Below are 15,419 nucleotides of genomic sequence, written 5' to 3'. Positions count from 1 at the left end.
GCCAGAATTTCCCCAGCTCCCATGCATACAATCCCACCTGTCCACTCAGCAGATCCAGAGGAAACCATTTCCAACCAGACTTATAAGCTAGTTAGAATAAATGCCTGAATGGGTAGGTAATGTTTAACAATGTCACTTCTGTTATGTTTATCACTGTAACCAGTAAAGGATGCAATCATCTGGACTTTTACACCTGCAATGCTGAGCAGGAATCTTGTAGCTGATAAATTAGCACAATTTTTTAATATTGTCTAAAGAAAATATTTTCTCAACATTATTGCAAATGTATTATTTTCGTGCCAATTTTTCAAAGGACAGCAAGTATATCCTTTATTGTTGATGGGTTTGTACTTGAAAGGTGCACATTTAATAACCTATCACCCTCTCTTCTCAATCTTCTTTATAATAGATATAGCTAGTCCTTGAATTCACATATCAACAGAAGAGTATAAAAACAGGATACAGGTTTCAATCTGTATCATACAGGTTTTCTAGTACTCCTTCCTATTTCCAGACTGAGACCCAGCCTTCAATTGATCTTTCTGCATTAAAAAAAAAAAATTAATCTCCAGTTATTCAATTAAGTGAGGAGAGACTGCCCCAAAAATCAATTTTATACCACTAATCCACTATGGCTAAGTATCTCTATCTCTGTTGCATGATGCAATATTCATTTTCTGGTGAAAGCTGTTCATTGTGCCTTTATGTTTGCCTAGCTGTTACGTGACCTAGGTCTTTTGCATTTAATTTTTTTACCCAGGGTGGTTCCACTCCATTAAAGATGCTGACTGCATTTGTACAGAGAATGGAGCAGTACGGTCACCAACTATTATTCCATGCACTGGCTATTTAAGCCAATGGACTATGACATTGATACATGCCACCTAATCATACTGACCTCAGGTTATTTCTCCTTCCTCTAATTAATGCACTGTTTCTATCAATTTGTTTATCATTATCTTCTGAATTTGAGCATAACCCCCACTCCACAGCCATGACAACTCGTCCCTTGTTTTCTATTGACCAAACTTTAGGAAACCTTCTATTTTAATGAAAATTTAAAGGAATTCTTCCTGTTAAGGTCAATGACCTTGCAGATTGTTAACTTAATCTGCCAGCACTGGCAGAACCAGCACTTGAACTATTAATAATGATGCCATTAATTTGTAACTTAAAGAAATCCAGAGTGCCTATGCCAAAGGTTGCAAGCACACTATCTTGCTCAGGTGCATTAACATGTGTTACAGCACTTTCATGACTAATTTATCACTTTTTTCCTGAATGCGTAACAAGCCAACAAAGAGAAAATCCTCAATAACAAACAACTGGTTATGCTTTGTGTTGGCAGTCTCAAAAGCTCATCATCTTCAAGGTAACCTAAATTACAAAAAATACACTGCATGTCATACTGTGTGCCATTTCATATATGCTCCACTCACACTGAAACTGTCACCTTCAGCCAAGACCTAAGTAAGAAAATGTGCTTAGAGACTCTTCCTTTTCTAGTTGGTCCTTTCAGAATCAGGCTGCAGAACAATGGATAAAGGAAAGTTCTTCATATCCATTTTACCATCAAGTTTCCAAGGCAGTGAAGACTTTAGGTGAAATCTAATGAATGACATGGATATCAGTGGGATTTCATCTCACATGGTGAGCTGTAAGAAGGTAATGAGAGCAGCATGAGGCCTTCTTTTTGCCACCTTGGTTGCAGCAGCTTGGAGAGGGTGAGACAAGTCTGACCACAGTGGGTACCATGACTCAGGAGTCCAACTTCACATGTAATTAAATCACAGACACCAAACACGGAATTAACAGTCACTCAGACAACTGTTTTCTTCTCTTTACGTGATTCCCCCACAGCAAGGCCAGGAGAAGATGGAAAATTTGTTCTTTGCCCCTGATTTTATAACAACAGGCCTGCAAGGCAGGCTTTCTCTGTGAGGGTCACCATGCTCTGTAATTTGTTCTCAACTTGGTTAAAAATAGAATGAATCTGTTGGTCATCTGAAAGCTTTTGAGAGTGAGTGTTGCCCTGAGGCTACAGAAACAAGATGAAAGTGAGAGTACTGGGAGAATTACATGCATCTGAGTAACTGTTTCAGGCTCTCTAAAAGCTGAAACTCAGTGGTTTACTCAGCATTCGGTAGGATATCTCTATAGCCAAGGGGCTAGAAAAACATTTCTTTTAAATAGAGGCTTAGATTCCATACAGCATGCATATGTCATTCATGCTACATAAATAAATTACACAGGCTGGATCTGGGCTCCTGTTACATCCCGTTTATACAGTACTTTGCTTAATAATATACCAGTGCCAGTAAGAACTCTGAAGGAATTGCAAGGAAAATAATAAATGATAATGCTATCAGTGAAAAGCTACCTTGGTAGGAGACCTGGTGCTGTTGGCGGAGTCATTCCAAATTCCACATATCTCTGTCAGAAGGGAAAAAAACCCCAAATTAAAATTAAAGTGCATACCCTGGGAAGTCTACTCTCAGCCTTTTAAGTGATGAATGGCAGAGATTACTAGGCCTGTATGTCTGACTTGATTGCAGCCATAAGAGCTTCGTTTTACAAACCCAGAAGCACAAGAAGATCTGGGAATCACTGCTACAGCGGACTAGCAGTCTCTTCTGTCTGAACAGAGTCTTCCCTTCAAAATCTTTCAGAAATACTTTCTCTCACTTGCAGAAGATCAAGGGCTGCTCCTACATCTATTTAGCTTAAAACTTTCAGCAAATCAACCTTTGCATTTGGAATCTCTTTATAGTTCAACCCACAGACTGCGGCAGAGAGACCATGGTGCTTGGACTCAACAGTCCAACAGCATTATAACTTCTACTGAATGGTTTTGGAACTCCAGATGACCTAGAAGGTTACCCATATGACTCAGTGCTTCATAAAATGCAAAAATCAAACACAGAAATACTGCTTCCCTATCCCTCACCTCCTGAAAGCAGTTGGATACCCTGCTCAAAAATATGACCTAAGCCCCATATATTCTTTTTTCATTGTCAAAATATGAACTAGCACATGTATTTTAAAAAAATAAATTTTTAATCCTGGACATAACAAGACTGATCTGTGAAAGATCATAACCGAGAAGAGCAGAAAAGTTATCCTAAAGGAGGAGAACTCCTGTCTTCTCTTGTGGTTGGGATGGGAAAAGGGAAAAGAATCCAAATGGCTTAAAAAGCTATTTCACCATCTTGTGACAGTCATTTCTGAATTCTCCTGGTTCCAGAAACATTTGTGAAAAGTCCTGACAGCAATGGCACAATAACAGTGACCATGGCTCAACTGGTGCTAAATACTTGCCCAGAAAGGCCTTTTAAATTGCATCACTCACATTAAATGGGTTGTTTACTGCCTGAGTTGGACCATAAGGTGATCCCCACTGGGTGCATGTGGGTCCCCTCCCTGCTCGAGCAGGAGTGTTGTTTACCGGCTGTCCTGCAGAGACCCCGGGTGGAGTGACAGCTGTGGAATTGGCTGCTTGGCTGCTGGGAGCCACCAGCGCAAAAGCATCATCCAGCAGCGAGTGCATGGTTTGCCGAGCCTCTTCAATGGATGGCTGCGGTGGGACGTACTGGGAGACTGGGTGCGAAGGCAAGCCAGGGAACTTCCCCAGATCAGCTGAAGATGATGTCTGAGGTTCAGGAGGCAAGTCTGGATCAGACTGAAGGAAACAGAAAGAAGGTGAAGGGCAGCCAGAGTGAAGATCTAACGAGCCAGTTTCCAAGCTGCTGTGGGCCTTAAGTCTGAGCAATATTTTCTTTGCCAGTACCACAGTGAGATAAATGGCACAAGTGTCGGTGCTGGACAAAACCTGCCTCTTACCCTCCCCACTTCTGCATACACGTATGCATGCACATACATGACACCAGCTGTTCAAATACCTCATCCAGGGTGATCTGAAAGACTCTGATCTCAGGTAAGGCAGCAGAGCTTTGTGCAGGAGTTACTCAGCTATAAACAGAAATCTTGTGGTTTGCAAGCATGTAATGAAGTCATGCAGAGAGCGTTTACTCCACCCAGAAAAAGACAATTAGCTCTGTCTACATCTTTGACTTCTCTGCAACTTTTGCAGTTCCAAGAAATTAATTCAGTCTGTAGCTTACAACTGACCACATCAGCAGCAATATTAAATAATTATTACCTCCTAGAAAAACACACAAAGGGAGCTGTTAAGCAACTAAGTGGTTAGCTGCATGGAACTTGAACTTGGGTGCATCACCTGAATGGGACTCATATTAAGTGCTTCATAGCAGCAATACCTGAGGCACGCATCACAATTACTATCTGGGATCTTACCACATGGGCTTATTGTTCATCAGTAACAGGAAATTAAATGAGTTTTGCAGCAGCAGACTTATTATCAAAGCTCATTCTTACCACTGCATGCAGACTGTCAAATCAGTCGTCAAGATGCAAAAGCCTCTACTTCATCAGGAACTTAGTATTCTGAGTACTGTCTTGCTACAGATGCCAAAGGGGCTGAGCTTGCTGTGTGACACGTCTTAATTAAACAGCTTCAAATGATAATTCATTCTGCTGCAGCATGACATTAAAATCACCACACTCTTGTTTGAAGGCAGAGGGAAACCGCAGAAATCAACATTGTAGCCACTTGACTGCATATGCAGCTAACGGTGAAATTCTTAAAATTATTAAACCATCTTTCAAGATGAAAACTGTCTGGGGGTTTCCAATATTAGCATTACGCTTAGTAAAGTCTCCTCAGAAGTGGTTAAAGGTGCCTAAATACAGTCTGTGACATGGATATGATTGAACAGAAACATTCTCCAGTGTCTTTGGAGAAACAAAACTTAATTTTCAAGACATTGTACTAGAATTGTTTCAACTTATAAAGACACGTTTCTCTTTTATTAATAATTAATTCCCACATTTTAAAGATGAGAAGATTTCTCATGAAAGGAACCGAGTCTTCCACTCCATGAAAGCAAAGGATGAAATTTTCTATAACATATGAATATATAGCATCCTGCAAATTGGACCAGAGTGAAAACTATGTTCAACATATTGTGGAACACACCAAGCACACTTTCATGTGCACAATACAGTGACATTAATGAAAATAAGGTTTTGGTGCTTGGCCTCTTTATTATCAAGGAATACTTGGCAAACTTTTATTGCTTAATACTGACAGACTGCCAGTGAAACCCTCATTTCACTTTGATTTACATGCTAACTACATGTGACTGAAATTAGCTATACCGACCATAGAAGGCCAAAAACTTCCTCATGTCTCAACTGTCATCACAATTATCAGAGCAATCCTGTCATTCAAGAGACATACATACAATATATGCAGAGTTATTGACTCCTGGAGGCCTTTTGTATGTCCCATCACTGTCAGTTGTGATTAACCTGTCCTTTTCTGCATCGATAGGACTACCATTTATCTGGTGTCGTCGGCGCTGCTTGGGAGAACGTTTTGCACGAGAACTTAACAGGAAGAAAGCAGAAAGCAAAGAGAGAAAAACAAACAAACAAGACAAAGGTAATCACATTTCTTTTTATAATTTTTCTTCTCGTCCCACTCAAGGTTGAACTCCTCTGCCCATTCCAAGTCATCCTTGCCTCAGCCCTGTTTCTCTTCCCTTTCCCAGTTTTTCATGACAGTCCCATTAGTTAGCCTCGAATCTCTCTACTCAAGCTTCTCCTAATACCACTCACATTGACAGCTCTTCAAACTGTCCCCTTTCTCCCTCAAACTCTCTCAAGTGTCATCTCCCTTCTACATCCATCTTTCAAAGTCGTTCGTGCTCCAGCCTCCCCCAGTGCCTCTCCAGACCTCCTAGACCAATGTCTGACACATCTGCGGTAGCAGAACAGACCACACTAGCAACAAGGCTTTGTGCTTGGCATGTTGGCTTTAACCCTGCCAGGCAAACCAGTTGAGGAACCCACGTAGCTGGGGAAAAGCTACTTTCTATCAGTGCAGAAGCAGTCACAGGGTACCAGTGCTCTGGGAACAAAGTGCCAGTATTCATAAGCCCTAAACAGAGCCCAGGGAAGATTTTCTCTAAGACTCCAAGGCCAGGAAGGCAGATCCCTGAGACTGACAAATGTGCCTCATTACCCAGAGAGAATACGTAAAAGGTTATCTTGTTGATTTGTGAATTTGCTTTTTAAATTCAGAATCTTCATGCTTTTTAAGTTGTTCAAGCGTTTCCTTACTTTGCATCTTTTCCCCCTTTACAAAAATATTATTTCTTGCAGTTTGTATTTTCCGTGTATCTTTTTTTAGTGTTTATATTGCAATTTTGATCCCTCTGCACCACATGAAAATTATTCAAACAAATGGCAAAGCAAATACTAAATTGTTTTAAGACAGCTTTCATATATTTGGGTTTATTTATCAAGAATTTGCCCCTGAGAACTTGTAAAAGAATCATACGAAAACAAAACATAGTGGCATATACTGAAATAAATAAAAATGTTTAGAACAACCCAGACCTAGATAATGCAAATTCAAGTAGGGATCAAAATGATTTTAAGTTCTGAAAGTTCAGCAGTACAGGTCTGAGGTATTTTGGACTCTAAAAGAAAATTGTTCTTTCACATCTTTGAAATCCCTACCTCTTCCTGGGCTCTATGAAGACAGTAGGAACACTTCCTCCGGGGTCCAAAATCTTGTCAATCTGCATCTGTGCCTTGCGATATATTCTGTGCTGTTCTTTGGAGTCAACCACCACCACATCATCCACCACTGGAAATTCATAGTGCCCTTTGCGCTTGGCACGAAGACGGATCTTATTGCGGTGATGCTCAATCTCAGATTTATGCCTCAGGGCTGTTTGTATCTTAAAGGAGGAGGGAAAAAAATGCATTTTTCATTTGTAGTTTTTGGAAACAGAACTTCTTGCCACTCTTCCATAAGTCTCTCCTCCTCACCTCTCTGCCTGCCTCTCCCTCCCTCCCCCAAATCTCTGAAGGATTAAAGTCAGTCACCCAATTTGTAAACACACTTTCTTTCTTGGATATTTTGCAGTATCCCCATTGCCTCCCCAGGTAGATATACTATTATACACAATGCAATTGCCATCACAGCAGGTGCAATTAGAGATAAGTGGCAATTTGTTAACAAAAGGCAGGAGGAACACAAAAAACTCCTGCTGTCTGCCAGAAGTGACACTGCTCTGAAAAAATAAGGCCAATCAGTAGAGGCTGTATCTATCTGCTTGTCAAACCGAGACACGTGTGATCGGTAGTGCTGAAGTCTGTCACTCATTCCCTCTAATGACCTTCATCACATAAGAAGCAAAAACTTAGAGAGCTAACTGAGCTCACAACTCTGTGCCTCTGCTGAGCTTGAGAGGCCACCACAACCTATGCAGAAACACAGCAGCAATACAAGGGTCCAGGTCCCTAGATGAACATGGTGTTATCAGCTCTGTGTCTTCTTGCAGGCTGAGCTTTCATGCCTCTCTCCCACCTTTTTTTCAAATTCCCTGGAGTGCATCTCATCATCTGAGGAAAGCTATGCTAACACCACACTTTTAAGACGTGGCCCAACACTCACTGAAATAATTCTTATCAATGGAAGAGCCTTGGGCACCAGATCAAGTAGGAACAACTGCTCTGTCTGTGCTGGACTAGTTGTGGAACACATCTGCAGCAGCAAATTAAAAACCAAATAAAAATTTATTTTGGGTATTCTCTCATGAAAATCACAAAAAAAGCGTAAAAGGGACACAAGCCAGGCTTACTCTTTACATTTATAGTTAGAGTTATATGTCTTCTGCCCATATAATCATATTTCTGGTTTGTGTCCCCTATTCCCTATGTATACTAGATATATGTATTTACCTCTCTTCTGTAAGGTACTTTGAAACACAGTATCTTAACACAGTTAAGTTAAAGGTTTCAGTAATATCCCACTCTGAATTAAGAGAAGATGCCATCTCACACACGGTACTAAACCAGGATGCAGGTACACAGTACTGCCAGGCAGTGTATGATGTGGTTTTACAGCACGCTACCTTCTCACCTAATGCCCCAGGCATGCTCATATCTGGCTTACAGTAACATGAGCCTCAGAGAAAGCAGGAAGCTTCTGTATGTTTACTGTCAGATAAACACATCAGAAGTTGGAAGCAATGAATGTGCTGCAAATTCACACCCCAGAGTGTCTTGAGATAACTTGTTTGTATAACCCACATCCTGAGTTGCTGAAAAGTCAAAAGAATAGTGTAGAATGAAAACCAAGGTGGGCCAGACGTTCCAATTCTCACATATTAACTAACACAACTCTCATAAGTCATGTCCTGCTGACTAGGAAAAGGATGGTAACACAAGGTATCCTAACCATCAAATTTGCTCCTCTCTCAGTGTTTAAGTTTTGGTTTAGGTATCTCTTAAAAACAGGTCAGATTATCTCTCTGGATGGAACAGGATTATTTCCGTTACTTATCAAAATTCAACTCCCTCAGGAACTAACAAGGAACTCCTGATAACAAGAAACTGGATACTTTTCATTTCCCTCTTGGCTGGGCACATGGTGCTCCACAAACATTCAAACCTCTTTAAAAATACCTCTTTATTAATTTTGTTCGTCTCTGCTACTCGATCAGAAAGCACCGAGTTCTGAACTGGAGGTGCTGCCATTGGTTGCATAGCAATCAGCTGGATCTTGCTTGGGACCCGCCTGCTGGCATCTGAGGAACGCGACATCCTATCCACATGTTCGAAGATAGAGGCTGAGGAATGCTGCTCGTTTCCACTGCTGGTCTGAGGAGGTCCTAAATCACCAGAACAAATACACAGTAAAGTAATGCTGCTAGGGTTATCTCAGTCAAATGTTAACCTCTACAGATGCTATGCTACAAGACTATGCCATGTTTTCCATCTGTGTTTAATTTGCCCTATAGGCCTTCCAGCTGATTCACATTTAGTGTACAACAAGTCTCCTCAGTGTTTTGCAAATTATAAATATTTTTCCATTGAATTTCCAGAAGGTGAGCTGTCATTCTTTATTTCTGTAAATCAAGCTCTTGGCATTTGCAAACCCTCAAAATCTCAATCTACTTTACTCCATAAAAAGCTGTTCAAGTACATACTGCTAATGGTTCCTCTTACCAGTACTTAAGGAGATGCAAATTCCTCAAATGAAGGTTCAAAGAGCAATAAATAATGTCTCACTGCAAAATGCAGTTCTTAAGTGATAGGAGTAATATATAAACTAAACAAAAAACCCCTTCAAAATCCACATGAAACACAGAGTTTTACAGACATTTTACTGATTACAGCTTTTAAAGCACTGTTTTCTTCTCTATGACAAGATGAACAGTTCACATAGTAATAAGCAAGCTGCACAAATATTGCCATGTTGTAATTTGTTGAAGAGGTTAAATCAACCCAAGTACCATTAGCAAAAGACGTTATGGAAACCAATACACATGAAAGTTGCAGCCCTGGTTCTGCCAACAGTTAGTCATTTCAACAGAAATGGGTCATCTCCCTCAAAAGACTTGAAAGTAGGCTCACCCCAGTGGTTTGCAGTTAAGCACATATTTAAGTATTTTTTTGCTCGAGGTAGGCCTATAACAGAAACTGTTATGTGGATTAGGTTTGCAAAAACTATTGAAAACTTGCAAAATAATCTTTTGTCTTGTCCACATGGTAACACCACAAATTCTCAAACTGCTTTTCACCATGAAATATAAGCAATAAGAGATTAAGATCTGTGACTCTTCTTATGGAGGAACACAAAAGAGTAGAGGGACATAGTCCCACATCCTTGCATAGACTTCCAATAACAGCCTGTGGTTCTCGGATCCAAATCAGGAGAGGAATCGGATTTGATTCCAATACAGAATCAATTGTTGATCAACCTAATCCAACTCCGACAGAAAAGGCGGCACAGAAAACAGCCAGTGCTCTGATCCATTTGCAACATGTGCCGGTAATGAAGCACAGAGTCCAAAAGAGGAGTGAATGCTATTCTGTAGAAGAACACAGTAGATGGCTTGCTCCTTTACTTCCTCCTTCTAGCACAAAAAGGGAGCAGGAGAGGGAAGGGATGGTACACTTTATTATATTCACAGCACATTACTTTTGGGATCAAAAGCAATCTGGCCACAAGCTAAGCAAAATTCTTATTTTTCATATTTCTCAAACTTGATCAATGCATTGTCAAATGTACACATTTATAAATGGGATGCATCATTCATAAATGTGACTTTCCTTTATAAGTGTCCTTAAAAAGAAGGTAAAGAGTTCCACTCAAGAGCACTATGTCCCAGATGTTTTGCAAGACACAGAGCCTAAGTGAAATATATCCATCTCTCTTCTATAGCTGTTTATATGATCTTTACCATTTGTCATCTTCACAGCCCTATCTTCATGCATTTCTTAGAAGCATGCAAGCATTGCCTTTCACAGAGAGGGTCACAAGATATATTAGAGTAGTATGAATCCCCCAGAGCGATGCTGTAGTGCAATGAAAATCTGAACTTCTGCATCCATCTTTCCCATTTTCCCCATACATTAGTAATTTTTTCCAATGTTTCCAGTCTAGCAGCAGTTCTCAAAGCTCACTGTTCTCCAACATAAAATTTTAGGGTTATTTTCACATTACTTCGTTAGCAAGGTCCAATATATTCAATTAGGCTGAGCATTCGCTCTGAATCTTTGTAATTTCATCCATAAACCTTTCCTTTTGCACACATAAACAAGTGCTTGGCACAGGCCTCTTAGCTGAAGCAGTTCTTAAACTCTTTTTGTAAAACTGCCCAAAAGTCCCACCATCAAATTTTGGTAAGGCTCTACAGTAACATTGTATGTTACTCTCTTTTGCAGAAAAGATGCACACACAGACACAAAAAAACCCCCTATAAGCTGCATCTGACCTTTAAATCCTCACTGTGTGCTGAATGTGTCTATAAATACAAACCAAGATAGTAGGTAAGAAAGCTGGGAACTGCACAGTGCTGTACACATACAATGAAAGGAGAAATGGTTTCTAACTCAACACATGAATGAGCTCCTTTGGAAGTTTTGACAGAGTGAATAAGAACGGCTTCTCATTTCAAAGTTCTTATATTACACTATTGTCCACAGTTGGAAAATATTCCTTATAAAGCTATCAGATGGCACTATATGAATGAAATTTTGCTCTCAGACTAGACAGCTGAGGTTGAAAAGTAACGGAGAGGAATTAATACCCAAATACAGGACAGAATATGTTTAAACAACTAGTCCATATAGGTCATGTGTCAGGATCAATGTCCATCACTGTTCCCTGAGTTGAAACTACTAATTGAACTGAAATGTCAGGAAAATGGTTTCATGTGAAAACCAATACAATTGGAGATAGAGGAAGGCTATTGCTTCCTGCACCCTCTTAAAATAAAAACGAGACACCCAGCAACCAAGGTGCATAAAGCCTAGTCCAAAAATTAGGTAGAGTCAATGGGAATCTTCCACTGATCCACTGGTATTTGAATCATGCCAGAGTATGCAGTTTCAGATGAATTTCACACAGTTTCTTTGTATCCCAGTAGATTATGTCTCTGGGACGCAGCTGATGACTCATTAGTTACTTGTACAAACCCAACAATGGAAAGCATCCTAGCCAGCCTTATATCCATCCTTCTCTGCTATTATAAGATGGAAAGTGGTATCAGAGGACAGTCCTTAATTTATCACTAGATACAGTATGCATTATCAAAGACAGTGTCAGCTTTCTCCAGCCCCATCTTTGCTACGTCTCAGTCTTGACCAGAAAAACACTAGCTCATGAGAAAAATATTTGTGCTTCTTTGCAGGTAGCTTGCATTTCTCTTGGGCTTCCCATAAAGACACTAACTCTAATAATATCTGTAACTTGTTTATACCAAGCCAGTTTCAGGACCAACACCTGTTTCAGGTTTGCTTCTTTCACAGTGATGTGTTCCTCAATAACTTTAAAGAATTGGGAGGAAATTAGAAAAAGGTGCCTAAATTGGATGACTATAATTTGTGTTACTGAGATTTTTGTTACACTTCAATAGCTCATAAGCAATTTTGTTTTTCTAAAAAAGACTCAGAAGACAAATCCTTCCATCCTTAAGATATAATTGCAGTGACCCCAGCACCTCTATTCATATTTGTACTCAACTACCAGCTCTGGTTACTTACCCACTCTGTTTGCTCCTGACAACATAAAGGAAAAAGAAGAGACAACACAGTAATTATTACACATAATTCACCTGGAATGGCAACTGGAAAAAAACACAGTAAGATGATTGCTTTTACTTTTGAACGAAATGCATGAACTTGGATCAAACTGCCAAGCCTCAGCTGCACAAAAAGGGAGCTGAATCTGCCATTTAACAGATAGAGAACTCTCAGCAGACAGTGCCTCCAATTCCGAATGCTAAAAATAGTCCCTATGATTACCAAACTAGAGGCACCAAATGCTAAAAAATAGTGTATTTGATCCAGCAAGGGTATGATAGGTAAAAAGAACACATTTTACACGATATCCTTGCTGCCTTTGCCAGATAATTCAGATGCAGCAATACCTAACACTTGTACACCAAAACGCCATTTTAAACCTTACGTAAGGGTTTTAAGCCAGATGGAAAATGAAGAGACAAAAGTGGAGTTCCCAGGTAAGAAGAAACAGGAGAGCACTAAATCAGGGCAACAGAATTGAAGTCAGATAGGTTGGAACCACTCAAACAATCCCGTGATGAGCTCTGTCACAGCGTAATTGTTTTCCTACATATGTACTTGGGCTTGAGTTCTGGTCCTTACAGCAAACCTTAGGCAGTGAAAACACATATAGCACCACTACAGTATCTTCTTTTTGTAAACTGTGTAAAGTACATGTAGCATACACTGCCTGCTGAATTATTAGAAAGTATAACTTTCTAGTCACATTAGCAGATCCTGTGCTTCATTTTCTTACATGTTTGTTACAGAGGAAAGCCTGCTCCATCACCATTGCTCTTCCAGGAGCAGTCCACATTATGAAAGTTTAAGAGTCATACAGTAACTTGCTGTTTAGCCACCCAAGAGCTAGCAATATATATATAAGCTATCCTACATACTCCTCAATCTCATTTCTTCAACACAAGCAAAAGCTGAAGATTGTCTGCTCTAATCTGAACTTCACTGGCACTGCATTCCTCAGCAGTCGTCTTTACACCTCAGCTGGTATTTCAGAGAGTACATGAAAAAGCATTCAATATACCAAAGAGACTACTCACAATGTGGTCAATATTTTCTTCTTCTCAGTTTCTGCTGCCACCAAGGCCACATGTATTAAGAACAGATGAGGATATCACAAGCTCCTTTACCAGATACTGGGTATCAGAATTTTCTTTAGGAAGACTATTGTGATTTAAGGAAAAGATCTGGTAACTAAAACCTCAAGCAAGGAGCAAGCCTAAAAGGGTCTCAGAAAAAACGCTTAGTGTTTGTGTAGACACAGTTAACCGCACTTAAAAAGGAAAATAACTTAAAAGAATATTTTAATTAAAAAATGAAAGTGGGTTTGCAGTGTTGTATCAACTTTTTAATGAGGAAAGAAATATATCTTAGGGTGCCTCCAAGACAAGTGATGGCACTTTAACTGGAAGGAAGATGGTTCTTTAAAACAGTGAAATTTTTTTGTAATGTATTAGCACTGGATTTTCATCTTTCTGAAGCACAATCATGAAGGCATTTTGACATCAGAATTAGAACTTATTTGTAAAACCTCTCTGGTCTCTTTTTCTTAATCTTACTTTTTTCAAGTTACAGTTACAGACATATACCCATGCTGTATCAAGTCCTGCTGTGACCTCTACTGCCCATGTAACTGTCTACAAGACTGCTACCACAAGAGCCACAATTAGGCCTATATGGAAAGAGGTTTGCCTGGGTTGTATGGGAGAGAAAAGGAGGGAAGATTCATTTCTGGTAAGCCATTAGTTTCAAAAGCTTGCTGGAATGAAAGGAATGTGTAGATCTTCAGTTTCAACAGAAGAAATGAAACCAAAAAGGAGAGGAAGAAAATTTTCTGTGACAGAAACCAGAAAAATTAACAGCCAAAGATGAGTGTAGAAAACTTACAGTAGAGTAACTCTTCAACCTGAGTAAAGCACTGCTAGTGCAGACAAGAAAAAAAAAAAGTAACAAACCCTTCTTCACTGCCCTGCGTGGTTTGCCCTCATTTGCAACAGTTGATGGTCTTGCAGTTTCTTCTCCTGTCTCTCTCCCACTGGACTGTTCACTCGCTGTGGAGTCAGCATCTGATGGTGAAACTCTGCCACGAACATTAAAAAACAAACCAACACGTAACATAAGTTTGCAAAGGGGCAGAGTTCTCACAAAGAATCCTGCACTAAAGTATCTTGTGAAGACTGCTAATATTTTCCTGCTTATAAGTAAATTTATAATAAGCTATCATAGTTAGATATCCATTGTCATGATGTTTCTGTTGTGTGTTAAAACTGACTGCAACAGGACTCACGTGACAAAATTATTAATGGATCCTTCCTTTAAAATACACTTCACAAAAACACTCTGCATTCATAAGTAGCAGTTTACTTTTCAGACAGAAAGGAATTATATTAGGAATAAGAAACCTGTACAGGTAATTAGTTTAATATTCAGACTTGCTAACTTGGTGTTCTCTTGTTAACACAAGTCCATGTGCCTATTTTCCTGAATAGTTAAATGTAGGGCCATTCAGAAATACTACTTTTATGTATTTTTCCCACGCAGTCGTGAGATTCTTAAAAACATTTATTACCTACAAATTACAATCTTGGTGTTCATAATTTTTGCGGGTCATTAAAGAAAAATATAAAGAGATACTGTGATTTTCCCCAACAGAATACTTCAGCTGTAAAATTATTCAGATAGTATAAAAATAGCAAAAATATAGGGCATACACCACAGCCCAGCTGACACCAAATCAAATGGATCAGCCTTTGTGATAGTGTCTCTAGTGATGATTTTGTCTTGTGAACATTTGTATACTATTCCTGCAGGGAGTTAATCACTGAAAGTGTGCACTAGCCTGTGCATTAACTTTGTTAAGTGCAAGATTTGCTTAGGCTAGATGGATATCTGAACTACTGAGGCTCTTGGCTAAACATCAGCCTGCCTAGAGCGCACAGACTAAGATAACTACACCCAGCCAGACAAGTTCATCGAAAGTTAAACTTACTCCTTGCAGCAGGCAACACTCCAAATTCAACTCATGTTTTTCTCATCCCTGAACAATGCACTGATAATCGAACTTTGTCCTTCTTTTCTGCAGGACCATAATACTAATAAGTCACATTGCAATTAAACAAAAATAATCAGCAGGGAAAAAAGAAGAAATTGTTCTCAATGACCTTACAGATCTGCACAATTTCATCTTTTCCTCTTTTCTAAGGTGGAGGGGGTGGGTAGAGCTATCGTCTCCATCA

At 39.6% G+C, this 15,419-nt stretch overlaps 1 protein-coding gene across 1 annotated transcript in view; it reads right to left on the bottom strand.

Annotated features, from left to right (window-relative positions):
* The window catches only part of KIAA1549 (KIAA1549 ortholog), a 66,027-nt gene that overhangs the window by 9,239 nt on the left and 41,369 nt on the right, over positions 1–15,419 (bottom strand). The window contains exons 10-15 of the mRNA XM_010296636.1: positions 14,139–14,263; positions 8,563–8,768; positions 6,607–6,830; positions 5,325–5,469; positions 3,446–3,679; positions 2,381–2,433 (exon numbers count right to left, since the gene is read on the bottom strand). Of these exons, the coding sequence (XP_010294938.1) occupies positions 2,381–2,433; positions 3,446–3,679; positions 5,325–5,469; positions 6,607–6,830; positions 8,563–8,768; positions 14,139–14,263 (987 nt within the window). The remainder of the gene's footprint in view (positions 1–2,380; positions 2,434–3,445; positions 3,680–5,324; positions 5,470–6,606; positions 6,831–8,562; positions 8,769–14,138; positions 14,264–15,419) is intronic.

The sequence above is a fragment of the Phaethon lepturus genome, unplaced genomic scaffold (genome assembly GCF_000687285.1).
Source record: "Phaethon lepturus isolate BGI_N335 unplaced genomic scaffold, ASM68728v1 scaffold1531, whole genome shotgun sequence".
Taxonomy (NCBI): Eukaryota; Metazoa; Chordata; class Aves; order Phaethontiformes; family Phaethontidae; genus Phaethon; species Phaethon lepturus.
This window is presented reverse-complemented; position numbering and strand designations above follow the sequence as displayed.